At 27.3% G+C, this 22,949-nt stretch overlaps 1 protein-coding gene across 3 annotated transcripts; it reads right to left on the bottom strand.

Moving 5' to 3' along the window:
- Positions 1 to 1,651: 1,651 nt before the first annotated feature.
- On the bottom strand, positions 1,652 to 22,343 carry LOC111688830 (ras-related protein Rab-35). Of its 3 annotated transcripts, none has more exons than XM_046945425.1 (4): positions 22,028 to 22,343; positions 7,330 to 7,496; positions 4,224 to 4,523; positions 1,652 to 4,148 (listed from the first exon to the last, which is right to left on the bottom strand). In XM_046945425.1, the coding sequence occupies exons 2-4, from the start codon at positions 7,379 to 7,381 to the stop codon at positions 3,898 to 3,900; spliced, it is 603 nt and encodes a 200-aa protein (XP_046801381.1). In that variant the 5' UTR covers positions 7,382 to 7,496; positions 22,028 to 22,343; the 3' UTR covers positions 1,652 to 3,897. The 3 variants fall into 3 exon arrangements, with proteins under 3 accessions (XP_046801381.1, XP_023307112.1, XP_023307110.1); XM_023451344.2 differs by lacking the exon at positions 22,028 to 22,343 and adding an exon at positions 7,644 to 8,760; XM_023451342.2 differs by lacking the exon at positions 22,028 to 22,343 and adding an exon at positions 7,816 to 8,760.
- Positions 22,344 to 22,949: the final 606 nt, after the last annotated feature.

Below are 22,949 nucleotides of genomic sequence, written 5' to 3'. Positions count from 1 at the left end.
AACTAGGGCATATTTTCAGGCGCAACTTTTTATTCAACTACTGCGTTGCCAATTCACCTTTAAAGAAAGTGGCAACTCAGTAGCAAAATAAAAAGTTATGCCTGAAAGTATGCTTTAGTTTTCCGGGAGAAAAAAAATCAAAAATAATAAAAGCACCCTGCTGCTTGATTTTGAGCGCCTGGTATTTCAGTGAAATTTTTAGCTTAAATAAAATGCCTTATTAACCCTAAAATAGCAAATGATTTTTTTCTTTTTGGTTTTTTATGAAAAATAAGCTATAGACATCCCCAATATATATATATTTTTGGAATCCTTATGAAATTGTTAACATTTTAAGACCAATAAAAAACAGTATTTAATTGTGATGAAAAATATTATTTTTATTTTATTTATTAAAACATTATTTTGACTTTTACTTACCGATATATGCAGTTTGTATGTAATAACTAAAATGTACATATATGTATAATACGGATGTATAGTTTTTTTCTATATAGAAGGAATATAGACTTTTTGTATGGAAAATTATGGATAATTTTCTTTATAGAAATGAATGGATCATTCTTTCTGTATAGAAAAGAATGGACCATTCTTTCTGTATAGAAAAGAATGGACCCTTCTTTCCGTATAGAAAAGAATGGACCCTTCTTTCCGTATAGAAAAGAATGGACCCTTCTTTCCCTTTAGAAAAGAATGGACCTTTTTTCTGTATAGAAAAGAATGGATCTGTTCTTCTGTATAGAAAAGAATGGATCATTCTTTCTGTATTGAAAAGAATGGACCATTCTTTCTGTATAGAAAAGAATGGACCATTCTTTCTGTATAGAAAAGAATGGACCATTCTTTCTGTATAGAAAAGAATGGACCATTCTTTCCGTATAGGAAAGAATGGACCATTCTTTCCGTATAGAAAAGAAAATGGACCATTCTTTGCGTATAGAAAAGAAAATGGACCATTCTTTCTGTATAGAAAAGAATGGACCATTCTTTCCGTATAGAAAAGAATGGACCATTCTTTCCGCATAGAAAAGAATGGACCATTCTTTCCGTATAGAAAAGAATGGACCATTCTTTCCGTATAGAAAAGAATGGACCATTCTTTCCGTATAGAAAAGAATGGACCATTCTTTCCGTATAGAAAAGAATGGACCATCCTTTCTGTGTAAAAAAGAATGGACCATTCTTTCTGTATAGAAAAGAATGGACCATCCTTTCTGTGTAAAAAAGAATGGACCTTTCTTTCTGTACAGAAATGGATGAACCTTTTTTCTGTATAGAGAGGAATGGATCTGTTCTTCTGTATAGAAAATAATGGATCTGTTCTTCTGTATAGAAAAGAACGGATCTGTTCTTCTGTATAGAAAAGAATGGACCATTCTTTCTGTATAGAAAAGAATGGACCATTCTTTCTGTATAGAAAAGAATGGACCATTCTTTTTGTATAGAAAAGAATGGACCATTCTTTTTGTATAGAAAAGAATGGATCATTCTTTCTGTATAGAAAAGAGTGGACCATTATTTCTGTATAGAAAAGAATGAACCATTATTTCTGTATAGAAAAGAATGAACCATTATTTCTTTATAGAAAAAATTGATGTTTTAGTTGTAAGAAATGATCCGTTCTTTTCTATACAGAAAAATGCGAGAGAAAATAGAGAAAAAATTGTCCATTCTTTTCTATAGGAAAATAACGGTCCATTACTTTTCTAAACGGAAATAATGGTTCATTCTTTTCCATACAAAATATGGTCCATCTTTGTATAGGAAAATGTCGACCATTACTTTTTGTATAGAAAATAGTAGAAGATTGTTTCTGTATACAAAAAAAAGGACCATTATTTCTGTATAGAAAAAGAATGAATCTTCATTTCTATATAGAAATGAATAGGCGATTTTTTCTTTATTGCAAATATGAACCATTCTTCCGTATACGGAAGAAGAATTGAATATTTTTTCTCTATTGGAAAAAATGGAACATTTATACTATATAGAAAAGAATAAACCAGTTTTTTATATACAAATAATGTTCCATTCCTTTTTATACAGAAAAATGGTCCATATTTTCTATACAGAAAAACTAGATTATTCTTTTCAATATAGAAAAAATGGTCCATATTTTGCTATTAAAAGAAATGTTCCATTCTTTTCTATACAGAAATAACGGCCCATTCTTTTCTATACAGAAATAACGGTCCATTCTTTTTAATACAGCAATAATGGTTCGTTCTTCTCTACACAAAAAAATGGTCTACATTTTTCTCTGCAGAAAACACAGATCATTCTTTTCTATACGGAAAAAGGTCCATATTTTTCTATACAAGTATAGAAAATTATATAGAAAATAGACAATTTTTTTCTTTATAGCAAAATATAGACAATTTTTCTGTATAGAAAATACTAAACCAGTTTTTCTTTGTAGAAAAATAGGGACCATTTTTTGGTATATAGAAAAAATATACCATTTTTTTGTACAGAACATAATGACAAATATTTTCTGTATAGAAACATATGGACAATTTTTCTATAATATGTAGAAAAACTTCTTACATTTTTCCATATAGAGAAAAAATGGACCAAGTTCTTCTGTCTAAATGTTTTTTACTATAAATAACAAATACATTTATTACAATCTATATAAATACAAATACGTATATACATATATATAAAGTAGATAGTTACAATTTCTCAAATATATTATAAATTGTGTGTATTATGTCTTTCTTTTTATTTAAATATCTTTTGTTTTTCTTTTCGCATTTATAAATCATCGATCATATCATAATATGTATGTATTTTGCATGTATAAATATATTTATTTATATATAAGGTTTGTTTTGTATTTAAATTAATAACTTTATTTTGTTTGTTTTAATTGGATTTTATAATTCACGATTTAAACTAAATTATAATTTAAAATAAACATAAAAAGAGTGTTCAAATGTATGCTTTATGAAGATGACTAAAGGATTAGAATTGTTAAGAAGAGTGAAAATTTCTTCTTTTCAAGTATATTAAACATTTATTACAAAAATTAAGAAATAATGGTAAGAAATCAAGTCGCTAATATATGAAAATAATTAAAGAACATTTTGAATATATGTAAACGCATAAACAAAAGAACATAAAGCAATTAAATGGTGATTTTTCACGGGCAGTTAGTTAGTTGTATTTGTAATTCTATTACAGAAAATTGCAACTATAGTTTATTTACAGAATTTTTTTAAAAAGGAAAAAAAATATCAATCAATTGATAGCAAAATGCCACTAGGTAAGTTTTAGAATTTTATAAATACAAAACATTTGCTTGAAATTATGGAAAGTGTGGATTATTGATTATAAAGCTAAATTAAAATACATAAATAATAAATGTGTAAATTATGCGGACACACACACTCACTACCATGTATACCGTTTATCTAAATAAATTTAAAACAAAGAAAATCTAACTGGATAGACTCTAAAGTATTCGATTGTTGTATGTGATTTGTATGCACCAGTTATGTGAGGAGTATTCTACAATATTATTATCATTATTATTAATATTTATGTATGTTTCATATTAAAAATTTTATATTTTATACAAAATAATTCTTAATCTTTTTACATTTACATTTAGATTTTGTGTGTTATTACATATTTTCATTGCATCTCTCCTAGAAATGCTGGAGAGTGGAAGAAGAGATGATGATGATAGTGATAAAAAATAATTTTTATAATAATGGCGGCAATGATGACAATGACAACAGTCAAAATTAATTATAATAATAATAATAATAATAATAATAATAATAAAGACAATAACGGCGACGACGGTGGTGGTAGTGGTGGTGTTGATGGTGGTAGTTGTTGTAGTAGTTGTGGCAAAGGTGATCTTATGATGATTATTGTCTTCCGTTTTCAACTACAACATTTACTCTTCTTTTTACCACTGGATTTCTTTAAATTGATCGTATCTTTCTGTGGATCATTTTGTGCATTGCGCAACTTGTGCTGAAGTACTTGTCGTGTTATCGACAGGAACATTTCCTCAACTTTAATATTATTTTTGGCAGATGTTTCAAATAATTCAATATCCATTTGCTGGGCAAAGCGTTGGGCATCCTCGGTAATGACCACTTTTCGATCGGGATCATCATTTTTATTACCAACTAGAGAGTTTTTATTTTTATTATTAAATACTAAAGTAAAAAAACAATATGTTTTAGAGTTTTGCAATAACTTACCTAATACTTTATTCACCACATCACAATTATTTTGTATTTCATCTAGCCATCGTCTTACATTGGCAAATGATTCACCATTTGTTACATCGTAAACAACAATAACACCATGTGTTCCTCGATAATAAGTGCTGGTTATTGTACGGAATCTCTCTTGACCCGCTGTATCCCATATTTGTAATTTAACTCGCAGACCATCAATAACTACTGTGCGTATTTTGAAATCTACACCAATTGTTGTGATATAACTACCTGAGAATGTGTCATCCGAGAAACGTATTAATAGTGATGATTTTCCTACACCTAAATAAATGTAATAGAAAAAATGCCATATAATAATAATTAATAAATAAGATTTCAGTTTTATTTAAAAAAAATAATGTCTGATTTATATCATGTTTAAATTTCTAATTCTTCGAAGAAAGAATATTAATATCATGAAATCTTTGCTATTTCTACACATCCTTAAAATATCTATACATTTATTGTTTCATCATTATTATATACATATATTATGAGGTCTGAGTGGAGTTGCGTCATAAGCAGTTCATTCATAATTAATAGGAAGTGAAGATGCTAAGATAAAGAAACAGAAAACTAGAAACGCAAGAGGAGAGATAAATGGAAATAGGACGAGTCAATTTCCTAAGTGAGAGAATATGAGTCTTCCTATAAAACAAAGTCGATAAAATGACTAACTCTGTTGATAGAACGTAATAGATTACGAAGTCTAAGGTCCGCAATTTTTCACAGTTCGCCATGGAAGCTATTTAACAGCCGTTTCAACCTGAGATTCTTTGACTGCGTATATTCAGTTCTATAGGTCCTCAAATCAAGTGAAAACAATTAAGAATGGGAACAGGACGATTCTCAAGGGTTTGCAACCCAAACGATTTGTCATGTCAATTTCCTATAGAAAGGAATGTGAGAGAATCTGTGTCCCCTTACTTACTAGAAGAAATTACTAATTCCTATTAGACTTTAATAGATCGAGTGTGAATGGGTCGAGTTGCCAAAATGATGTGAATACTAGACGCTTTTTAAGAAATAGCTTGGGAGCTTTATAAATAATGAATTCTTTATTCAATAATAATCTTCATCCAATGAGTTTTTGGTTGATTTAGTATACCTAGCATTAAGTTCACTGTCACTGATTCAGTGAATATCAAACTACAATAGCGACAGATGGTGGTACTTTCCACATTATTTATATCAAGGTTCGTACCTTGATTCTGTAACCTCATTTCCATGGTAAACAATCACATAATGTCCTTAAGGGCATTTCTACAAACAGTATCGAATGTACCGTATGACATGCCAATGCTTAAGAGCAGATTGAATATTGACATAAATTGTCTTGTAAATGCCCTTCTCGACAAAAGTGATGACTGACTGACAAACTAAAATAAACAACTTCTTCAAAAGAGCAGAGGAGAACCACAATTTTTTTTAAATCAAACGGATTAAGTTATTCCAATCTCCTTCATACGTAATTCACACATTGTACAAATTTTTATCTTAAGGCGCTTGGGTTTTGTGATTATGAATCGGTAAATGTTAGAATTATATTATGTTTGTAATACAAACTTTGTATGTATTTAAAATTTACTTTTCACATTTATCTCTACATAAATTTTAATGTAATTCAAAAAGTAGCACAAATCTCAATTTAAATATGAAAATTATATTATATAGCTAGTAAAGGAATTTTTTGTAAAATTTAATAAAAATTAAAAAAATTATTTTAAGTGATAATGTTGCATTTACAACTCAAACATAGAAAAGAAAAAGAAATGATGCGGTCAGTAGTTTTGTTTTGTCTTCAGCTTGTTTATATTAGTCACACTTGTAAGAAACTTAAATGACTGAAAGCATTTTTTTTGGAATTAAATGAAAAAAAAGCTGCAGGTTAACAAATATTGTATTATTCCAATTAATAATAAGGAATAAGTTACTTGTTCAAAACTAAAATGTACAATTAAATTTTTAACCATTATTAACTTGATTTGAAGTTATGTATCTAAGTGATATTTAAAAAAAAAGTAAAGCCATTTAAATTTTAATAAAATATTTGCGGTTAGAGTGTGATTATATTAAATTTTAACAACATTTATTTTTAAAGGAATTGTTGATTGTGATAAAACACATCATACTTAAGATGTATCACTTTTTCATATAAATAAAACAAAAATTTAATCTATTTTACAGCATTGCGATAAATCCTTTTATAAACAAATATTACTGGGTCAGAATAGCCATACTTATGTATATCGAGAACAAATATTGATATGAAAATAAATATAGTCAATCTTCTTCTATTCTCATTTTGAAATTTATAACCAAATTCAAGTAAAATTGTCTACTTTTTTAAAGCTAATTAACACAGCATATTCTGTGGAAAAGAATCTCCTTCATTCCACCACACAAAGGTCAGATATCTATTACCTTTCTATTGATCGCAATCATTAAATTCAGATGTATGTTGACCTTCGCTGAAATATTCCAAAAAACTTCGTATGCTTTTAAAACAACGTACAAGATTGTCTTCTCATTAGACTACCTCTTCATGTTCGGAAACTATTGATACTAGAGAGTCCTAAATTAACACCCATTATCTTATTCTTATGACAAACCCCCCGACACATTTGAAAGTAGCCGTTGATTTCGGGACGTTATCTGTGACGTCACCCCTTCAGACGTCCGCCGTTTACAAATGATCAAAAACGGTTCATAAAATTGATCTTAAAGCTTATCAGGAATAGTTTTAAGTTGTTTGAAAGAATATTTACATATATACATCAAATCCGAAGAAATACACCTAGGCCTCTATCGGGCATATTGTGCTAAAGCTTATCAGCAATTGTATAAGCCCCTTTTAATAAATGTTACAACAATTATCTTCATATGTCGTTGTTAATATTAAATAAAAGCACACTTTTAGAACTCTGCATTATAAAATAAACGCAATCCAATAAAAGATACATGCGGCAAATACATATGTGTACGCAAAAAATATACGACATCAGGGAATAAAAAACTTGCATTCTATTAATAATACTTCTCAAAGGGAAAATACATTAATATAAAAGTAATAAATTAACAAACTTACCACTGTCGCCAATAATTAAAAGTTTAAATAAATGATCAAAACCACGAGCCATAATTGTAGACTTAATTTGGAGGGGTTTGAGCGTCTAGAAGGAATTTACGTTAATGGAAGAAGAGATGCCGGTAATTGACCACTACCACTGCAGGATGACTGATGAAATGTGTGTTCTTAACGGAGTATGTAAAATTACAAGGAGGAGTTAATATTAGTAAGTTATTCTTCGAATTGTTTTATTGCAAAAAAAAAAAAAAAAAAGAAGGAAAAACAACCACTTTTTTTGCAGGCTTCACTTTTAGTATTTATAAACTACACACCCACATATAATTTTTGGAGAATGCAATCGTTTTACGAAACACGTATTGTTATTGATGTTGTTGGTCTTTTTGTTATCACTAAATTAGTTAGGAAACATAAAGTCCACAATATTTTAACACTTTAAAAATGTTTTTAATATCTTTCTTTTTATTTTTTTAGGGGATTAATTACTTTTTTGTTACGTTACTTGTTCCGTTCATTCGTTGGTTGGGTGGCTGTTCTCTGACTCTGGGGTGTTTGCTGAGCTGTTGTTGTGACGATTTGATAAGAAAATCACTTGTTCGTAATTTTATTTATTCTATTGTATTTTCACTGCCTTTGTTCACTTATTATGGATTTTAGTTTCTATTTTGGGGATATAATAGAATAGTTATACGTTTTAGGGCGTTAGACGTTAGGCCGGCTAATTGTTTGTATTATGTTACAAAACCATTTAACTTAATGTTAGTTAATATGTCTGAATGGCTGCTGGTTCTTAACCTTCCTCTTCAAGTGGCAGTAGGTTCGATTTTATTCTCTACTTTAGAACGTCTTATCAATTTACTGTTTTAAATATGTACAATTAATATTGATATGATTTGATATTCCTTTTTTTGCTTAATCTCAATTTTAAAATAAAAACTTTCGTTTTTTGTGTTTCGTTTTTAGTCAAATGACTTTGGAAAACTATTATTATGATGACACTTCTCTACCCGCTTCTTCCTCGGCCCCTCTTAATTTTTTTAATTTAACACTTTAATCACTTTGACCACATACACACAAATACTGATTGGTTGGCTGTCGGGCTGCTGCTTATGACTTTTTTGCTGAGTTTATTTTTTTCTTCTGGCGATTCACATTACTCCCTCTTCTTTTTTTGTTGTATTTTTTGCACTTCGTTTTTTTTACTTTCTTTTTGGTGTTACTGTCTGCTTACTTGTTTTTCTTATATTATAAATTTATAGTTTGTAATTGTGATTTAACAAAACCTAGCGCATCGTTATTTGATAAGTTTTCAAAATTATTAAATAATTTTCCAATTAATAAAAGTAATTGAAATATTTTATAAAATATTTTATGTGATTTTCCTATTCAAATGCGTCATCAAAGAGCTGCGCCAACAAACTTAACGGCGTTGTCGACGGACTAAACAGTTCGGCGGCGGCTTAAAAACGTTTGTTGGCTGACTTATTTTTAGCCGTTTTAAACCTCCAGCGATAATATTAAAAACACTGAATATCTCTATAATTTGTAAATTTTTTTTAATATAATAACTGTGCTTAGACTATTTATTTTGGATTATTTTTATAACGGTAGAAGGCAGGATCAAAATTTAGTTAATAATTGAAATTTAGTAATTATGGCTCATTTTTGAATGTTTTTATAAGAGTTAGCACTACTCTCACTAGATAAAAAAATTTTTGCAAACCAACAACAAATTTAATTTTGAATGGTCACAGTTGTAATAAATGGTATTTAATTTACATAGAGCTGCCACTTTGTTTTTATGAAAAAGATAACGTCAACTTTTTATAAGCAGCATTGCCAGCATACGATTGAAATTAAAGTCACAGCATACCGTTACAATATGTATGCGGAAATATAAAAATAACTTATTTTAACAATATCATAATTTTATAAAAATTTACTAAGGTATGCAGTAACATAAAAATAACCTATTTTAACTATATCATTATTTCATAAAAACTTACTTAAAAATATGGTTTATAACAAAATTTGAAATTGATCCCAACTTGTGATCCTTAAAAATGAAAAAAATTGCTTTTAATTTAATGTCAAAATGAGTTCATTCTTCAAATAAAATGTGTGTTTTAACCAAGTTTGAAAAGCGGTATCGAAATAAAACACATTTTAGTAATAGTATTTTAGTTATCTGAGTTTTGGCTTATTTCGTTATCGTTCTATTTGTGTAATCGACATGTAAGACAAGAGACAAGACACTTTTATATCCTACTGACAATATTTTGAGAGAAAATATAAAATACTTTACTTCATACTAAAACCTTTTTTTAGTGAAGACATAAAAGTCCGCTTTTCTCGAAAACTATAAGAGATTATATACTAAAAACCGATAATTTAAGTAAAAATATAAAAGTCCGGGTTTCTCGAAAACTATTATAGATACAGCAAAAACAAGCGAAATCTGTGATCACTTATATTTCATACTAAAAACCGATATTTTGAATGAAAACATAAAAGCACGTTTTTCTCGAAAACTATAACAGATACAGCAAAAACAATTGAAATCTATGATTACTTATATTTCATACTAAAAACCGATATTTTGAGTGAAAACATAAAAGTCCGTTTTTCTCGAAAAATTTAAGAGTAGAGCACAAACAACCGAAATCTGTGATCACCTTTATTTCATACTAAAAACCGACATTTTAAGTGAAAACATAAAAGCACGTTTTTCTCGAAAACTATAACAGAAATCGATATTTTAGACAAAAGCATAAAAGTGAGTGATTACTTTTTGAATGAAAACATAAAAGTACGTTTTTCTCGAAAACTATAAGAGATACAGCATAAACAAGTGAAATCTGTGATCACTTATATTTTATACTATAAATCGATATTTTAGGCAAAAACATAAAAGTGAGTGATCACTTATATTTCATATCTGTGATCTCTTATATTTCATACTAAAACCCGACATTTTGAGTGAAAACATAGAAGTACGTTTTTCTCGAAAACTATAACAGATACAGCAAAAACAAGCGAAATCTGTGATCGCTTATATTTCATACTAAAAACCGATATTTTGAGTGAAAACATAAAAGTACGTTTTCTCGAAAACTATAAGAGATACAGCAAAAACAAGTGAAATCTGTGATCACTTATATTTCATACTAAAAACCGATATTTTGAGTGAAAACATAAAAGTACGTTTTTCTCGAAAACTATAAGAGATACAGCAAAAACAAGTGAAATCTGTGATCACTTATATTTCATACTAAAAACCGACATTTTGAGTGAAAACATAAAAGTACGTTTTTCTCGAAAACTATAACAGATACAGCAAAAGCAAGCGAAATCTATGATATTTCATACTAAAAACCGATATTTTGAGTAAAAACATAAAAGTACGTTTTTCTCGAAAACTATAAGAGATACAGCAAAAACAAGTGAAATCTGTGATCACTTATATTTCATACTAAAAACCGATATTTTGAGTGAAAACATAAAAGTACGTTTTTCTCGAAAACTATAACAGATACAGCAAAAACAAGTGAAATCTGTGATCACTTATATTTCATACTAAAAACCGATATTTTGAGTGAAAACATAAAAGTACGTTTTTCTCGAAAACTATAAGAGATACAGCAAAAACAAGTGAAATCTGTGATCACTTATATTTCATACTAAAAACCGATATTTTGAGTGAAAACATAAAAGTACGTTTTTCTCGAAAACTATAAGAGATACAGCAAAAACAAGTGAAATCTGTGATCACTTATATTTCATACTAAAAACCGATATTTTGAGTGAAAACATAAAAGTACGTTTTTCTCGAAAACTATAAGAGATACAGCAAAAACAAGTGAAATCTGTGATCACTTATATTTCATACTAAAAACCGATATTTTGAGTGAAAACATAAAAGTACGTTTTTCTCGAAAACTATAAGAGATACAGCAAAAACAAGTGAAATCTGTGATCACTTATATTTCATACTAAAAACCGATATTTTGAGTGAAAACATAAAAGTACGTTTTTCTCGAAAACTATAAGAGATACAGCAAAAACAAGTGAAATCTGTGATCACTTATATTTCATACTAAAAACCGATATTTTGAGTGAAAACATAAAAGTACGTTTTTCTCGAAAACTATAAGAGATACAGCAAAAACAAGTGAAATCTGTGATCACTTATATTTCATACTAAAAACCGATATTTTGAGTGAAAACATAAAAGTACGTTTTTCTCGAAAACTATAACAGATACAGCAAAAAAAAGTGAAATCTGTGATCACTTATATTTCATACTAAAAACCGATATTTTGAGTGAAAACATAAAAGTACGTTTTTCTCGAAAACTATAACAGATACAGCAAAAACAAGTGAAATCTGTGATCACTTATATTTCATACTAAAAACCGATATTTTGAGTGAAAACATAAAAGTACGTTTTTCTCGAAAACTATAAGAGATACAGCAAAAACAAGTGAAATCTGTGATCACTTATATTTCATACTAAAAACCGATATTTTGAGTGAAAACATAAAAGTACGTTTTTCTCGAAAACTATAAGAGATACAGCAAAAACAAGTGAAATCTGTGATCACTTATATTTCATACTAAAAACCGATATTTTGAGTGAAAACATAAAAGTACGTTTTTCTCGAAAACTATAAGAGATACAGCAAAAACAAGTGAAATCTGTGATCACTTATATTTCATACTAAAAACCGATATTTTGAGTGAAAACATAAAAGTACGTTTTTCTCGAAAACTATAAGAGATACAGCAAAAACAAGTGAAATCTGTGATCACTTATATTTGATACTAAAAACCGATATTTTGAGTGAAAACATAAAAGTACGTTTTTCTCAAAAACTATAAGAGATACAGCAAAAACAAGTGAAATCTGTGATCACTTATATTTCATACTAAAAACCGATATTTTGAGTGAAAACATAAAAGTACGTTTTTCTCGAAAACTATAACAGATACAGCAAAAACAAGTGAAATCTGTGATCACTTATATTTCATACTAAAAACCGATATTTTGAGTGAAAACATAAAAGTACGTTTTTCTCGAAAACTGTAACAGATACAGCAATATTTTGATGAAAAACATAAAAGTACGTTTTTCTCGAAAACTATAAGAGATACAGCAAAAACAAGTGAAATCTGTGATTAAAAAAACTGTAACAGATACAGCAATATTTTGAGTGAAAACATAAAAGTACGTTTTTCTCGAAAACTGTAACAGATACAGCAAAAACAAGTGAAATCTGTGATCACTTATATTTCATACTAAAAACCGACATTTTGAGTAAAAACATAAAAGTACGTTTTTCTCGAAAACTATAAAAGATACAGCAAAAACAAGTGAAATCTGTGATCACTTATATTTCATACTAAAAACCGATATTTTGAGTGAAAACATAAAAGTACGTTTTTCTCGAAAACTATAAGAGATACAGCAAAAACAAGTGAAATCTGTGATCACTTATATTTCATACTAAAAACCGATATTTTGAGTGAAAACATAAAAGTACGTTTTTCTCGAAAACTATAAGAGATACAGCAAAAACAAGTGAAATCTGTGATCACTTATATTTCATACTAAAAACCGATATTTTGAGTGAAAACATAAAAGTACGTTTTTCTCGAAAACTATAAGAGATACAGCAAAAACAAGTGAAATCTGTGATCACTTATATTTCATACTAAAAACTGATATTTTGAGTGAAAACATAAAAGTACGTTTTTCTCGAAAACTGTAACAGATACAGCAATATTTTGAGTGAAAACACAAAAGTACGTTTTTCTCGAAAACTATAAGAGATACAGCAAAAACAAGTGAAATCTGTGATTAAAAAAACTGTAACAGATACAGCAATATTTTGAGTGAAAACATAAAAGTACGTTTTTCTCGAAAACTATAACAGATACAGCAAAAACAAGTGAAATCTGTGATCACTTATATTTCATACTAAAAACCGACATTTTGAGTAAAACATAAAAGTACGTTTTTCTCGAAAACTATAAAAGATACAGCAAAAACAAGTGAAATCTGTGATCACTTATATTTCATACTAAAAACCGACATTTTGAGTGAAAACATAAAAGTACGTTTTTCTCGAAAACTATAAGAGATACAGCAAAAACAAGTGAAATCTGTGATCACTTATATTTCATACTAAAAACCGACATTTTGAGTGAAAACATAAAAGTACGTTTTTCTCGAAAACTATAAAAGATACAGCAAAAACAAGTGAAATCTGTGATCACTTATATTTCATACTAAAAACCGATATTTTGAGTGAAAACATAAAAGTACGTTTTTCTCGTAAAACTATAACAGATACAGCAAAAACAAGTGAAATCTGTGATCACTTATATTTCATACTAAAAACCGATATTTTGAGTGAAAACATAAAAGTACGTTTTTCTCGAAAACTATAACAGATACAGCAAAAACAAGTGAAATCTGTGATCACTTATGTTTCATACTAAAAACCGATATTTTGAGTGAAAACATAAAAGTACGTTTTTCTCGAAAACTATAAGAGATACAGCAAAAACAAGTGAAATCTGTGATCACTTATATTTCATACTAAAAACCGATATTTTGAGTGAAAACATAACTATAAGAGATACAGCAAAAACAAGTGAAATCTGTGATCACTTATATTTCATACTAAAAACCGATATTTTGAGTGAAAACATAAAAGTACGTTTTTCTCGAAAACTATAAGAGATACAGCAAAAACATGTGAAATCTGTGATCACTTATATTTCATACTAAAAACCGATATTTTGAGTGAAAACATAAAAGTACGTTTTTCTCGAAAACTATAAGAGATACAGCAAAAACAAGTGAAATCTGTGATCACTTATATTTCATACTAAAAACTGATATTTTGAGTGAAAACATAAAAGTACGTTTTTCTCGAAAACTTAAAACAGATACAGCAAAAACAAGTGAAATCTGTGATCACTTATATTTCATACTAAAAACCGATATTTTGAGTGAAAACATAAAAGTACGTTTTTCTCGAAAACTATAAGAGATACAGCAAAAACAAGTGAAATCTGTGATCACTTATATTTCATACTAAAAACCGATATTTTGAGTGAAAACATAAAAGTACGTTTTTCTCGAAAACTATAAGAGATACAGCAAAAACAAGTGAAATCTGTGATCACTTATATTTCATACTAAAAACCGATATTTTGAGTGAAAACATAAAAGTACGTTTTTCTCGAAAACTATAACAGATACAGCAAAAACAAGTGAAATCTGTGATCACTTATATTTCATACTAAAAACCGATATTTTGAGTGAAAACATAAAAGTACGTTTTTCTCGAAAACTATAAGAGATACAGCAAAAACAAGTGAAATCTGTGATCACTTATATTTCATACTAAAAACCGATATTTTGAGTGATAACTATAAGAGATACAGCAAAAACAAGTGAAATCTGTGATCACTTATATTTCATACTAAAAACCGATATTTTGAGTGAAAACATAAAAGTACGTTTTTCTCGAAAACTATAAGAGATACAGCAAAAACAAGTGAAATCTGTGATCACTTATATTTCATACTAAAAACCGATATTTTGAGATACTATAAGAGATGCAGCAAAAACAAGTGAAATCTGTGATCACTTATGTTTCATACTAAAAACCGATATTTTGAGTGAAAACATAAAAGTACGTTTTTCTCGAAAACTATAAGAGATACAGCAAAAACAAGTGAAATCTGTGATCACTTATATTTCATACTAAAAACCGATATTTTGAGTGAAAACATAAAAGTACGTTTTTCTCGAAAACTATAAGAGATACAGCAAAAACAAGTGAAATCTGTGATCACTTATATTTCATACTAAAAACCGATATTTTGAGTGAAAACATAAAAGTACGCTTTTCTCGAAAACTATAAGAGATACAGCAAAAACAAGTGAAATCTGTGATCACTTATATTTCATACTAAAAACCGATATTTGAGTGAAAACATAAAAGTACGCTTTTCTCGAAAACTATAAGAGATACAGCAAAAACAAGTGAAATCTGTGATCACTTATATTTCATACTAAAAACCGATATTTTGAGTGAAAACATAAAAGTACGCTTTTCTCGAAAACTTTAACAGATACAGCAAAAACAAGTGAAATCTGTGATCACTTATATATCATACTAAAAACCGATATTTTGAGTGAAAACATAAAAGTACGTTTTTCTCGAAAACTATAAGAGATACAGCAAAAACAAGTGAAATCTGTGATCACTTATATTTCATACTAAAAACCGATATTTTGAGTGAAAACATAAAAGTACGTTTTTCTCGAAAACTATAAGAGATACAGCAAAAACAAGTGAAATCTGTGATCACTTATATTTCATACTAAAAACCGATATTTTGAGTGAAAACATAAAAGAACGTTTTTCTCGAAAACTATAAGAGATACAGCAAAAACAAGTGAAATCTGTGATCACTTATATTTCATACTAAAAACCGATATTTTGAGTGAAAACATAAAAGTACGTTTTTCTCGAAAACTGTAACAGATACAGCAAAAACAAGTGAAATCTGTGATCACTTATATTTCATACTAAAAACCGATATTTTGAGTGAAAACATAAAAGTACGTTTTTCTCGAAAACTATAAGAGATACAGCAAAAACAAGTGAAATCTGTGATCACTTATATTTCATACTAAAAACCGATATTTTGAGATACTATAAGAGATACAGCAAAAACAAGTGAAATCTGTGATCACTTATGTTTCATACTAAAAACCGATATTTTGAGTGAAAACATAAAAGTACGTTTTTCTCGAAAACTATAAGAGATACAGCAAAAACAAGTGAAATCTGTGATCACTTATATTTCATACTAAAAACCGATATTTTGAGATACTATAAGAGATACAGCAAAAACAAGTGAAATCTGTGATCACTTATGTTTCATACTAAAAACCGATATTTTGAGTGAAAACATAAAAGTACGTTTTTCTCGAAAACTATAAGAGATACAGCAAAAACAAGTGAAATCTGTGATCTCTTATATTTCACACTAAAAACCGACATTTTGAGTAAAAACATAAAAGTACGTTTTTCTCGAAAACTATAACGGATACAGCAAAAACAAGTAAAATCTGTGATCACTTATATTTCATACTAAAAACCGATATTTTGAGTGAAAACATAAAAGTACGTTTTTCTCGAAAACTATAAGAGATACAGCAAAAACAAGTGAAATCTGTGATCACTTATATTTCATACTAAAAACCGATATTTTGAGTGAAAACATAAAAGTACGTTTTTCTCGAAAACTATAAGAGATACAGCAAAAACAAGTGAAATCTGTGATCACTTATATTTCATACTAAAAACCGATATTTTGAGTGAAAACATAAAAGTACGTTTTTCTCGAAAACTATAAAAGATACAGCAAAAACAAGTGAAATCTGTGATCACTTATATTTCATACTATATACCGACATTTTGAGTGAAAACATAAAAGTACGTTTTTCTCGAAAACTGTAAGAGATACAGCAAAAACAAGCGAAATCTGTGATCACTTATATTTCATACTAAAAACCGACATTTTGAAAACATAAAAGTCCTTTTTTCTCGACCGACATTTTGAGTGAAAACATAAAAGTACGTTTTTCTCGAAAACGATAAGAGATACAGCAAAAACAAGTGAAATCTGTGATCACTTATATTTCATTCTAAAAACCGACATTTTGAGTGAGAACATAAAAGTCCGTTTTTCTCGAAAACTATAAGAGATACAGCAAAAACAAGCGAAATCTGTGATCACTTATATTTCATACTAAAAACCGACATTTTGAGTAAAAACATAAAAGTACGTTTTTCTCGAAAACTATAAGAGATACAGCAAAAACAAGCGAAATCTGTGATCACTTATATTTCATACTAAAAACCGACATTTTGAAAACATAAAAGTCCTTTTTTCTCGACCGACATTTTGAGTGAAAACATAAAAGTACGTTTTTCTCGAAAACGATAAGAGATACAGCAAAAACAAGTGAAATCTGTGATCACTTATACTGAAAACATAAAAGTACGTTTTTCTCGAAAACTATAAGAGATACAGCAAAAACAAGTGAAATCTGTGACAACTTATATTTCATACTAAAAAGCGACAATTTGAGTGAAAACATAAAAGTCCTTTTTTCTCGAAAACTATAAGAGATACAGCAAAAACTAGTGAAATCTGTGATCATTTTATTTCATACTGAAAACTGATATTTTATTTAATTGAATGGAAACATAAAATTCCGTTTTTCTTGAAAACTATAAAATATAGAGCAAAAGCAATCGAAATCTGTGATCACTTATATTTCATCCTAAAAATCGATATTTTAGGTGAAAACATAAAAGTGAGTGATCACTTATATTTCACATAAACATAAAAGTCCGTTTTTCTCGAAAACTATAACAAATACAGCAAAAGCTATATTCTTGGGTACACTTGCAAAAGCTATATTCTTGGGTACGGTTGTATGGGTTTTAGAGTATGTGCGAAGTTTACATGAACATGGACTCAAAAAGTGGTTTGGGTATTACAAACGCACTGCTATAGTAGTAATAATAGCAAACATAATATATAACAAAATAAATGCATAAAATAAATAATATCTTAATGTTACAGCCAATTATTTTTCCATAAGGAACTTTTACACTAAGTATCAATTCACCAAGAGCCCATATTTAAATTCGCATGATAGATCCTTTTGTAAAAATTTGAATTATGCTGGTAGTCTATTTGATTCCAACTATTTTTTTTCGGTTGTTATTGGCTTCCAAATATAAGTAATTTTGTGTTTCGTTGTTAATTTTTCTCCAATTGTTGTATATTAAGCAGTGTTAAATCCGAATCTGGCCTCTTATATTTAATTTTTTCAAACTTCAGGATACGATATCTCAAGTCCCCAATTTAGTCGTCCTATGTCATTCTTTACATCGAAAAGAAAACGCTTTAGTTTTTTTTTTTTGTTTTTGCTTTTTTTACTAATTAAATTATAATGATTTTATGCATTACATTTCTTTTTTATTGAGTTTTGTAATTTTCTGTTACATGTTTTATTTTTATATTTTTCTTTTAAATTTAATGCCGGCAAATAAAATGATGAAATGTTTGGTAAAAGAAATTGAAATAAGATTGAGATTAATAAGCTTTAAGATTTTTTTAATTACTTGTTTGTTTTAATGATATTATTATTGTATTAATATATGTTTTATTTTTTTTTTTGTTTTAATTTGCTAAACACATTTATATATTTAATTACATAATTTAATAAATTTATTTAAATAACAAAATTAAATTTTCTTTTTTTTTTGCATTTTTAAACTATATAGGTTTTTTATTATTTTCAAGTATTTAACTGATTCATTTTAATTTTTTGTTTAAAAGAAAATTTAAATGAATCTTAAAAATAAATTCAAATTGTTAATTTAGTTTTTGACTAAAAAAAAAAAACAAACACAAATTATAGATAAAAGTTTATATTTTAATATAAATTTTAACGTTTGATATTTGATTTAATTTTTTTTAAATTTAAATTATCTTTTAATAGAATTTAAATGTTTAAAACAAACAATACTTTTTTTCTGTTTAAATCGTTAATATGCAGTTTTGTATACTGTTTTTCGTTTTAAATTTTGTAATTACATACACATTTAATTAGTTTGTGTTTTCTTTTAGATTTGATATTTGGTTTTGAATGTTCTAGATTTTATTTTCTGCACTTAATATGTATAAAATGTTAAAGGATACTCCTTTTTTTCCTATAAATAACAATGACTTTACTATAAATTGTTGTTATTTTTATAAACTTTAGTTTTGTTTGCCAAATAATTTGGCCATGTATTTAGTAATGAATTTTTTTTAGAACATTCTTGTAGTTTAAGACTTTTTAACATTGTTGAGGCCTTTTTCTTGTTGTTTTATTAAAATAAGTTTTATTTTTTCGGTTTTTTCCTTCTAAGTTTAAATATTTATTGTTTTTATTGTTATTATTTCTTATTTTAACTTGTTAATACATAATTTTTAGGTATATAATGTATGTATGTATATATATTTATGTATTGTATATAAATATAATTGTTTTCATTTTTTTTATTTATTTTTTTTATATTCAAAAATTTTTTGTTTTTATTATTTTTAATTTAAATAATAAAATATTTTTCTTTATGTATTATTTTTCTGCTTTATTTTTAATTGAATTTATGTTTCCTGTGTTCTTGTTATTATGCTAAAGGTAATTTGTTGTTGTTGTTATTTAAAATTTTTTATAATTCGAAATCCCTTTTTTGTTTTAATAATGGCGACCACCTTGTTTAATTTGATTTTGTTTAAATTTTAAGAATTATTTTTTTTGTAATTCTTAAAAATTGTATTTAAGTGCCTGAATTTATTTAGTTCTTACAAGTAAATTTTATTTCGAATGCATTAAATGCTTTTCAAATATGTTTGTATATAAATTCCATTGTTCTTTTTAAAATTTTTCATTTCAAGTTAAATTACAATGGCACATATTTTTAACACACAAATACATTTAATTTGCAACAATTTTAGCATAAAACCCATGATAACTGAATAATTTGATTCAAAAATGTTTAAATTTCTAAATAAATTTGCTAATAGTTAAAAATTTGTTCATTAAAAATATGCACCATTGATTTAATTTTTGTTTATTTTGTTTTTTATTTAGAAATTGTTTTTTGTGTTAATGTTTGTTTTATAATTGTATACCTTGTTTATGTTTTAATTTAAATGCCCTTAAGATCAGCTTATTTTGTTGTTATTATGGATCACTAAGGATCACATTATTTAGGCCTAATTGTATTTATATTCGATATAATGATTTCGACATGCATTATTTTATTTCTATTATTTGTATAAAAATTATATAAAATAGTAACTTTAAATTAACATAAAATTAATATTTAGTTCCAGAATATTTCATATAATAATTCTATGCTCTTATTACAGTAAATGTTATTTTAGTGGATTTTAGTAAAGTCTTCAATTAAATAGAAATTATAGCAAATGCTTTATTACAAGTTAAAAAAAAGTTTCGATTGAAACAATATTAAATCATTTAGAGAAAATTTTACATTTTATCGGAAATAATCTAATGCTTTTAGAAACAATTCTTATAATAAAAATCCTTCAAATCAACAAAAGATAACAAAAGTAAGTTTTGAGAAATAAAACTATTTATATAACTTTCATATTGTAGTAAAGTTCGCTTATAACCACCACATATTCAAATACGTACTACATTACTCAAATCCCCATACAACCTAAACAACATAAAGACCTATTTTGCATATCAGTTATCTCCATATTCAGTTGCCCAAAGATCGAATATTGGTATTCCAACAAAAAGGGAATTGTAAGAAAAATAATAAGCAATACCATCTTATTTCAATGTTCTATGATTGTGTGTATTCTGCATTACAATTGTAACTACGTTTTTGCAATGAGGAATAGGGGCAACTATGTCAAAGGCATTTCACATACTTTTGGTGTATCAAGCAAATTTTATTGTAAATTATCTGAGTAGTATACTGGTTGTTTGTTCAGCGTTAATTACTTAAAATACCGTTGGCTTAAGTTATTGTTACTAACGTCCAATTAGCTTCTTCATGCTTACTAATCAGAAGTATAAGGAAACCTAATTTGCTGATCACTTTACACAAATTGGAATCTGTTTTAGAACACAGCAGATGCTGCGGCACATCTAATGTCAGATGCAAAGCAACAAACCTAATATGTACTGGTCCCTAAAACAAACACACCTCCTCTCCTTCCTGTTATAAATAAGTATGTATATGCAAAGGTAACGATTCATTCGAAAAAAAACTAAATTTTTATATAAGAACACTGCCACTTTATGTACTTTGTTCTTTTGCCCTCATGTTAATGTAGGCGCTATAGTTTTGATTCATTAGCTTCAGCTAACAACAGATCTAATCTAATGGCAGATGCAAATCAACTGACCATAAACTGATTGCGTTTTCACTATAATTGGATTTCCGCTCCGGAACGTCCCGATTCTTAATCAGCCACAAATTGTCAATTCAGCAACAACTGTATCAACAGAAAGTATTTACCCCAGTTAAGAACATCCACTTACAACCAACCTGTTTCAACAACAACATATATACTGCTTCCCTATAGAAACACACATCCTCCCTTTCCAGTCATCAATAGACATGTACATATGTATGTATATGCAAAAGTAAAGATTCATATGAAAAAGCTGAACTGAACACAACAGACTCTATGCACTTTGTTCTTAACCCGCATATTAATGTAGGCGCTTTAGTTTTGATTTCTATTAAGGAAGATTGTATTGATTACCGGCTACATGTATACATATGTAAGTACACTACTTTGAGCCTGACCTGATTGCAGTCAAATATAGAACGAAACAAACAGCTGACAGCAGGTGTGGTCAACTTGGAGCAACGAGCTTAAAGCCTACTGTAATTCTTGGTCGTTGTTAAATACTGCTGTAGACAAAGCTATTTCTTTCCTAGTAGTCATTAAGATCTAAAACACTATTTCCAATTAGAAATTGCATGTTAAACATGTTCTTATGCAAAATGGCGTCACCCACATTTTAATAAAAATTTGCAAAAATTAACACACTTACCTTTTGCCAATAACAAAGACAAGCGCCAATTACATACACTTTTCAATTCACTACATTACACTTAATCAAATGTTGTTCTATTTTAAACACACACACACACACATTTTAAATAAATGCACTAAATATCAATTTTATTTAACAATTTCTCGTTCAAACAAAAGTAAAACATCCTTTCAAGTGTAAGAAAAAACTGTAAATGATTTTATACGCAATAGAGTTGCCAATACATAATTTTTTCATATGCCTAATGCAACCAACTAAATTACAGTAGATTAATGTGACCAACTTAATGAAAAGAAAATAAAAAAAGAAAACAAAAAAGCACAAGTGTTGTAATAAGATTTTTGTTTATTTTGCAACTTAAAGCGAAAAAAAATAATGTTCATAAAACTAAACAACAAATATTTCATAGTAATAATAAAATAAATGTAAAACAATGAAAAAAAGTTACATAAATATACATATTTATGTACATAATACATATTTTCATAATGAATAATATAATAGAGTAAAATAAATAAAATTAACGGTATTTTCAAACTATGTCATCAAATAATATTTAATAATAATAAAAAATAATGATAAACACAAAAAAATAAACATAAATAAATATTATTTTATAATATGTATTTAATTTAAATTATAAAATGTAAATGTATGTAAGTGATTTTTTGTACATGATTTCATTTTTAATTTATAAATTAATAATTTTAAAGTGTTTCATTTTTTTAGATTTTTCATTCTTATAGTTTGTTTGTTTTTGTATTTGTTTGTGTATAAAAAACATTTATATATAAAAAGTTTTTTTTGATTTTTTAAATCTGTTTCAAAAATTTGTTTGTTTTAAAAAACAATTTGGTCTTGTTTCCAAAAAAAATGTAAAACTAAAATTTGGATTTCTTTGTTTAAATTTATAAAATAA

This window comes from Lucilia cuprina, chromosome 3, assembly GCF_022045245.1.
Source record: "Lucilia cuprina isolate Lc7/37 chromosome 3, ASM2204524v1, whole genome shotgun sequence".
Classification (NCBI taxonomy): Eukaryota; Metazoa; Arthropoda; class Insecta; order Diptera; family Calliphoridae; genus Lucilia; species Lucilia cuprina.
This window is presented reverse-complemented; position numbering and strand designations above follow the sequence as displayed.

Bases quoted from the DNA above. Each gene is read 5' to 3' on its own strand.
- LOC111688830 (XM_046945425.1), bottom strand. From the start codon at position 7,381: ATGGCTCGTGGTTTTGATCATTTATTTAAACTTTTAATTATTGGCGAC. The intron at 4,524-7,329 runs GTAAGTTTGTTA...ACATTTATTTAG, and splicing joins TTTAATTATTGGCGACAGTG to GTGTAGGAAAATCATCACTA. The intron at 4,149-4,223 runs GTAAGTTATTGC...AAAACTCTCTAG, and splicing joins TGTGGTGAATAAAGTATTAG to TTGGTAATAAAAATGATGAT.